Consider the following 8,454-nt stretch of genomic DNA (forward strand, 5'->3'; position numbering starts at 1 on the left):
TTTCAGGGAACCATGACTTCACTTAATGAACAAAGCAAAATTCAGGAAAAGGGCCATAGGTAACCAACACGTGCAAACTGATAAGTAGGTAGAGAATTTAAATGGCTGTTCTAAGGAAAGTGAGCAAGCTTCATAAAAGCACTGAAGAACAATTCACAACTCATTCAGAGAACAGAGAGGTTGAAGTGAGTTTTCTGTTATATTGTGTGCACGTATCAATATGTACAACAAATGCCATCAACATGTACAACTATAATGCACCAAGAAAATAAGTAAATAAAAATAACATTAAAAAATCTGTAAGTTGAAAAGTACATTAAGTAAAACTTTAAAACAAATAGAAGACAAAAATAGGAGAGGTTAAACAATCAAAATCAGTGAACTCAAAGTTAGGCTGTATGGTTGGATGTACATAAAGGAGAAAAAAAGCAAAAAAAAAAAGGGGGGGAGGAGAAAACTAATGAGAGCTTTGGGGCAGCCTTAAAGAACAATATTTTGTGTTATTGAGATTCAAGAGGGTCCTGAGAAGGCCAAGGGGGCAGACAGATCATTCAAACAGGTAAAAATGAAAATTTTCCTGAACCTAGAGGTGGATACAAATGTCCAAGTTCTGTAAGGTCAAAGTTTACCAGTCTCAGTCACCTCAACCAAGCACGGCCAAGACCATGCTAATCAACCCTTCAAAGCTGAAAGACAAATATAAAATTCTCAAAGTAGTAAGCCTGAAAAGGAATAAATAACACATTAGTGTGGTCTAATTTATCTGACTGCAGACTTCTCAGAACACACCTCATAGGCCAAGAGGAAGTAGGAGGATATTTTTCACAGTTCTGAAGGAAAATACTACTGACCCAGAATACTGTGCACATCAAAGCTAGCCTTGGAAATGAAGGAGAGGTAAAGGTATTCAAAGCTGAGAGAATATATGAGCACCAGACCTGCCCTACAAGAAATGCTGAAAGGAGTTTTTTAACTAAATGAAAGAGATGATAATGAGGAAGAGGAAAACATCAAAAGTTATAAAAATCACTGGTAGGAGTAATTATACAGAGCAATACAGAAAGTTCTAATATTATAAACATGTTCTAATATTATTTAGTATGTTATAAACATGGTGAGTAAAGCAACCATCTGTTTAGTATGAAGACTAAAATACAAAACCACTAAAAATAACAATAAATACACTAATATTTTAAGAGATAAGCAAAATAGAATGTTGTAATTGGAACACCAAAACCTTAACATCTAAAGAGGAATGGATCTCAAGTGTACAGTTTTTATTTGTATTTTTTCCTTGTTTCTTTTACTACCTTTGTGATCAAAGTTTAGTTACTCTCGCTTTAAAATATCTTGTTAAACTCAAAAGATATATTTTGTTAGACTCATGATTATCCTAAAGAAAAACGCTAAAAGAGATATCAAACGTAATAAGCAAATAACAAACCATACTATGAGACTAAATCATTTAATCACATAGAAAAACTATACAAATGAAAGGAACTACAAACAAATAGAAAATAACTACAAAATGGCAGTAGTAATAATGTGTGTATCAATAATTGCCTTAAAAATAAATGCATTGGGAATGAAGGGAAGGGAGGGAGAAAGGGAATAGGAAGGACAATAGAATTTAATCGGACAAAACTTTCCTATCTTTGTATTTTAATAGACAACCAGAGTAACTCTGTATCGTGTACAACCACAAGAATGAGATCCTAATTAGAATAAGTTATACTCCATGTTGTATAATACGCAAAATACATTTTACTATCATGTATATCTAAAAGGAACAACTAAAAATAAATAGATTGAATTCTCTAATAAAAACACACCAAGTGACTAAGTGGATATTTTAAAAGATACAATACACTACTTACAAGAAATAACTTCAGCTCTAAGGGCATACATAGATGAAAAGAGAAGAAAGTGAATAAGATATTCCATGCAAACGGATTTCTAAAGAGCAGTAGTAGTCAAAACTAAATCTGATAAAGTAGATTTTAAATCAAAAGCCAAAATAAAAAGGAAGGTCATTGTATTATGATAAAGGGGTCAGGTCAACAAGAGCAAGTAATACTTGTAAATATATGAGCACCCCATACTGAAGCACCCATATATCCAAATCAAACATTAACAGACTTTATTAAAGGGATAAATAGAAAAATATGATAATAGTAATGAACTTCAAAATCCAACTTAAAATAATTAACAGATCATACAAAATACCAATAAAGAAACAGCAAAGCAAATCTGCACCCTAGATCAAGTGGATCTAAGACACATCTATAAGAGACTCTGTCCAATACCTGCAGGACAGAAATGTGTCCAAACGGCACATGGAACAACAGGACAAGGTAACAACTAAGCAAGTCTCAAAAAATCTTCAAAAAGTGAAATCTTACCATGCATCAACTCTGAGCACAATGCATTGAAATTGTAAACCAATAAAAAAAATGCAAAACACATATACATTAAAATTACTCAACACACTCCCAACCAACAAATCAGAGGTTAAGAAAGTTTGAAAATTTCATCAAATGATTGAAAACAGAAACTCAACACATGAAAACCTACGGGTTGTAGCAAGAACAATACTAACAGGCAAATTTAGAGCAGTCAACACTCACATCAGAAAGAGCCAGTCGTGCTAGCTCCTGTCTGTAGTCCCACCTATTTGGAAGGTGGAGACAGGAAGACTTTTTCACCCTGTATTTCAAGTAGCAAGACCCTATCTCAGAAAAAAAAAAGTGCAGAAAGATTTCAAATGAATAACCTATCAAGGACAAAAAAAACAATAACTAACTAAACATAATATTAGTAAAAATAGGAAAATAATAAAGGTCAGAGCAAAACTAAATTAAATAGGGACTAAAACACACAAAGCTCAACAAAGAACTAGCTCCTCAGAGCAATAAACCAGATGGACAAGCACTTAATAGTGTAGAGGACTATCTACAGAAATGGCAGGATTAAAGGAAACGAGACACCATAAGGAAAGCAAGGGTGACATGCTATTTCCACCCCTAGACTATTGTGGAGAAAGGGAAGGAGCCATTACCAGGGAGAGTGTAGCTATAGCTACAGCTGTATTACAGAAGGCAACAGGCAGGTGGAGAAGACCCACTGCCAACACACAGCCTCACAGCACAGAGCTAAGTGTTCGAAAACTCACACCCCTCTCCTCTGCCTTCCAGTGCCCTGAAAGTATCACCCAGTAGCCCAATCCAACCAGAAACAAGAAGGAAAATGATGCCCCTGCTGGGCTCTCAGAAGCCACCTGTTGGGAAGCCAAACAAGGCAGAGAAGGATGCAAAGAAAATTCTCCTGACAGATGAGACTATCCTTCACATCTCCTTGTATCTTCCCATTCCAGGGGGGTTTATCAAACTAAATATCAGTGAAACATTTCTCATCTTATCTGCATTGAAGTTATTTTCTCTGTTTGCATATGTTTTCTTTGTGTAGATTTTATGAAGTAATCACCCACCTTGATCAAAAATACCTTCAAAATTGAACAGAAATTAAAATGAAAACACATTCCTTATTGCTTAAAGTCTAAGTGTGGCTATTGAAATGCAGAACAATGACAACAATGACCTTAAGAAGATATTTATGAGACCTCAGCTGGGGCTCCATGATATAAAACCAAAAAACTTCAAAATTGCTATTCCCAAATCCTAAAAGGGTATGATCATGCTTGCATTCCTACATGACTCTCAACCATAGGAACATTCCATCTGAGGGAAGAGGAAGATGGGAATGGGAGGCTATGACACTTCTATTAACCCCATGACTCAAGAGTTGGTTACGTCACTCTCCTTACCTCCCATGGGTTAGTGCCCAGCCACATGGTGCCATCAGCATCAAGAGAGGATGGGAAACAGGATACATTTTTGGACCTAAAATACAGGGAATTACTGGTACAAAATAGAAGAATGGCTACCGGGGAATTCTAACAGTCTCTACAGGCCCTTGTGGTCTGTCAGATCCTATGGCATATGAAAATTTTGAGTGAGCTCCTAAGAAAAAGGATTCATTAGACCAAGAATAGTGGTAAAGCCTCAAACAGGGTTCCAGAACACCAGGGGCTGGTATTGGGCCTTCTCTTGAAGATATCTGTTAGAGCCTCAGTTTCTTTCTGTTAAGTGAAAATTTTAAAATTTCTTAAGGCTCTTCAGGAATATATTCTAAATATCAGGATATAGTAACAAATAAAACCCTCATGACATAGTCCTTACAGAGCTTCATGTTTGATGAGGCAGACAGACACATTGCACCCAAAAAACAGATGTAAAGACTGTGAAGGAACTGGAATAGAGACAGCAAAATTTCTACTTTGTCTTCCATTTTCCCTTAAAGTCAACCAAGCCTGTAGAGCTTGGCTTTCTAGAGGATCTCCTATGGAGGCATTCACTTCTGGGTGCCCCTCTGCAGGCCTGGAGTGCGTCCTCCTCATTCCACTTGAGAGCTTCCTGCTCTGGTGGGTCCTCTGGATTCCAAAGCAATGTCTGCCTTTGGGGGGCAGCTGCTATCTGTTCCTAAGTGACTTCTACCCACCTCTTTCATGTTGCCTTATTTGATTGGTATTTGATATTTCTTCCCCTCTGTTTCTAAGGCTTGTTTATCTAGATTTTGTTTCATCCACAATTTTGACTGCCAGGTTGGATATAACTTAGGAATTACTCTTTGCTTTTCCCACATACACCTATAATCAACGCACAGTGGTGGTGATCTAAAATGCTGGTCAAAAGGGTAAAACCTCATGGGTTCAATTCCACCCTGAGAGACCAGTGACTCTCATCCTGTTTGTTCTCTAATTCCATCTGCTATAAAATGGACAAAATATTATTTTTATCTCATAGATCTTGAGAGGATCCCAAGAGAAAATATGGGTAAATTCTCAATCAGATTCTGTTCATTACAAAGATATGCACCGATCCCCTTTTTCTAGGTAAAATCTGTGTGAGCAACTTCTGTAAAACTTTAAACCCTGAACAGTTTCTATTTCCCTTCATAGATTCCTTTCACATAGAAATTTTTATCAAAAATAATACTCTATGAGTGTACCTTTCCCCCCCACATTCTCGCCAACCTTTATTGTTGTTTGTATTCTTGATGATTGCCTTTCTGACTGGGGTGAGATGAAATATTAGAGTAATTTTGATCTCCATTCTCCAATTGCTAAAGACATTGAACATTTTTTCATATATTTGTTGACCAAAAGTGCACTCATACATTGCTGGTGAGAATGCAAATTGGTGCAACCATTATGGAAAATGTTATGGAGATTCCTCAGAAAACTTGGAATGGAACCACCATTTCACCCAGCTATCCCACTTCTCAGTTTATACCCAAAGGACTTAAAATCAGCATATTACAGTGATGCAATCACATCAATGTTTACAGCAGCTCAACTCACAATAGCTAAACTATGGAACCAGGTGCCCTTCGATAGAAGAATAGATTTAAAAGAATGTGTCATATATTCACAATGGAATATTTCTCAGCCTTAAAGAAGAATGAAATGATGACATTTGCTGGTAAATGGATGAAGCTGGAGAATATCATGCTAAACAAAATAAGCCAATCCCAAAAAAACAAAGCCTAATGTTTTCTCTGATATGTAGATGATAATTCACAATAAGGAAGGGCAGCTAGGGAAAAATAGATGAGACAGAGGGGAATGAAGGGAGGTGGAAGGTTATAGGAGTAGGAAGGATAGTAGAATGAAACAGACATTATTACCTTATGTACATATATCACTGTATGACCAATGTGATTCTATAACATGTGCAATCATAAAAATGAGAAATTATACTTCATTTATGTATGACATATCAAAGTGCATAAATGTATTCTACTGTCATGCATAATTAATTAGAACAAATTTTTAAAAATTTTAAAAAGAATACTAAAGATGTTCTGGAATAGAGAATGAAATAGGTTTAGATTAGAGATTCCCTAACACATCAGTAAGCAGTCCTTCATTCCTGCATTTCAAATACCTCATTTCAATAGAATTCAGACTTCACAACTACTTTGTACTTTATTTTCTATAAAGCAGAACAATTCTGATCATACACTAATCTCAGCCCCACACTGTGCACCCAGTTGACTCTAGGTGCTCAACAAAGCTACACTGAAACCTCACTTCAAAGGAACATTGGTGGTAAAAAAAAAAAATCACTAATTTTGGAATACATAAGTACTTCTAAATAAACCCAGAGGTGCCACAAAAAGAATGATGATGAATAAAATTATCTTATCTCATTTTACCTGTGTATTCTGATACTTTTGTGGTATTTTCATCTTTATTTTCCACTTAACCCAAACTGTCTAATATCACAAGATGCCTCCCTCATGTGTTCATTCATTGAATAAGTGTTGAGCACACATGGGCCACACAATGGTAGGCACCTGTCTTCAAGGCCTCACACACAGAACCAGCCATCCTCAGACCTGCCTCTTCCTGGCTCTAAAAGGACTTCTTTGGAAGGACCCATTTTAGTCCTGGGGATGTCATGATCACTTCTGCATCTGTCTCAGTTCTTCTTCTTGAGAGAAAATGTCTGGCCCAGATCAGTATAGAGGTGGTTCATAGTTCCAGCCCGTTAAGTGGGAGTGTTTGAACTGCAATGTGTTTCCGTGTCACTTAGAAGTCTTGAGGTTCAGGTCTGGGAGCTCAGGGTGTTCAGACAATGGGTACTGAGTTGAATTCAAATTTGAATTCTGGGCATCTCTAAATCTTGGTAGGAAACTTCATCTCTAAAATCCTGTTTTCCTCCTCTTTAAAATGGGGATAGCAATTTTCACATAGCAGGATGATCCTGAGAATCAAAGGTCATGTGGCATGTGCTGATGTTGTTTCTGTTCCCAGGGCCACCAGAGAAGAGTTTGGGAGCCTATATCCAACTATCCCATCCTGGAGGACAGAAGCCACACCAATCAACGGAAATTACCAGGACCTTCCTCTCACTTGTGACATAAAGAATGTGGTCTCTCACTTGCTAGCCCTCATCATTGCCCTGGTTGGACTTGCAGGAAATGGAGTTGTGCTCTGGCTCCTGGGCTTCCGCATGCACAGGAACACCTTCTTCGTCTACCTCCTAAACCTGGCTGCTGCCGACTCGCTCTTCCTCTGCTGCCACTCCACTGGGTCCCTGGCGATGCTCAGCATCTTCCCTCACACCCCTCCCCTTATGTATGACATCATAGAGAATGTGAAAGTCATTTCCTACATCGCAGGACTGGGCTTGCTCAGCACCATCAGCACAGAGTGCTCCCTGTCTGTCCTGTGGCCCATCTGGTATCGCTGCCACCGCCCCAAACATACATCAGCTGTCATGTGTGTCCTGCTCTGGACAATTTCTGTGCTGCTGGACATCCTGAAATGGTGCTTCTGTTCATCAGCATATGACAATTTTGAACACGATAGGTGTAAAAAAGTTGAGTTTTTCATAGCTGTGTGGCTTATGTTTTCATTTCTGATTCTCTCAGGGTCCAGCCTGGCCCTGCTGAGCAGGATCTGTGGCTCCAGGCAGATGAGGTTCACCAGGCTGTATGTGATTATCCTGCTCTCAGTGCTGGTCTTCCTCCTCTGTGGCCTGCCTTTTGGCATCTTCCAGTTCCTGATACTCTGGATTGAGTATAATATCAATGCTCTGTCCTGTCTTTATGTGGTTATAGCTGTCCTGTCCTCTGTTAACAGCTGTGCCAACCCCATCATTTACTTCTTTGTAGGCTCCTTTAGACAGCAGCTGCAGAGGCAGCAGACCTTCAGGTTGGTTCTCCAGAGGGCTCTGCAGGACACATCTGAGGAGCATGAACGTGGCAACAGCAATCTTCAGAGAAGACTGGAGATGTTGGGAAAGAGGGGAACAGTGATGAGGAGCCCCTGCCCTGCTCCATCAAGTGTATCTATGAAAGTCAACCCTGCCCTGCCAACTTGACAGTTCTGCTCTTCTCTCAGCTTCAACTCCCTAAAATGCCTCAGCAAATCCCCCAATGCCTTCAAATGGATATATTTTAACTATATTTTCTTACTTAGAGTGACCAGTCTGTAATAAGAATGTCTCCATCCTTTTTGACATTTTCAATAACTTTCTCATCTTTTTTCCTCTAAATCTTTTTATTTCTGATTGTCCTTGAACATTTCATTCTGATGGGAAAAAATAATCATTGTTTGGAATTATAACTCTTATTTATGACTGCTTTCTACTTGAAGTTGTAGAAAAAGATTATTTCTATATATCTCTCAGAGTATGTTCTGAGGGAATCATGTTGGGTTCTGTGTTAGGGCATTGCTTCAGGAAGAAATTTTGGATCTGAATAAGTGAATTCTCATACCCATAAGTCTCATTGAAATCCTAAGATATTTAGGAGTACAGAACTGGGAATGATAGATCAGAAAGAGCCCTGGATGTGTGAATTCTCAAGCTGATTTCATCACTAAAC

General features: G+C 38.2%; 1 protein-coding gene across 1 annotated transcript; it reads left to right on the plus strand.

Annotated features, from left to right (window-relative positions):
- Positions 1–6,821: 6,821 nt before the first annotated feature.
- LOC114098143 (mas-related G-protein coupled receptor member X2-like) lies at positions 6,822–7,949 on the plus strand. Its single transcript, XM_027942263.2, has one exon. It carries the CDS (start codon positions 6,822–6,824, stop codon positions 7,947–7,949), a length of 1,128 nt encoding a protein of 375 aa, XP_027798064.2.
- Positions 7,950–8,454: the final 505 nt, after the last annotated feature.

The sequence above is a fragment of the Marmota flaviventris genome, chromosome 9 (assembly GCF_047511675.1).
Source record: "Marmota flaviventris isolate mMarFla1 chromosome 9, mMarFla1.hap1, whole genome shotgun sequence".
Lineage (NCBI taxonomy): Eukaryota > Metazoa > Chordata > Mammalia > Rodentia > Sciuridae > Marmota > Marmota flaviventris.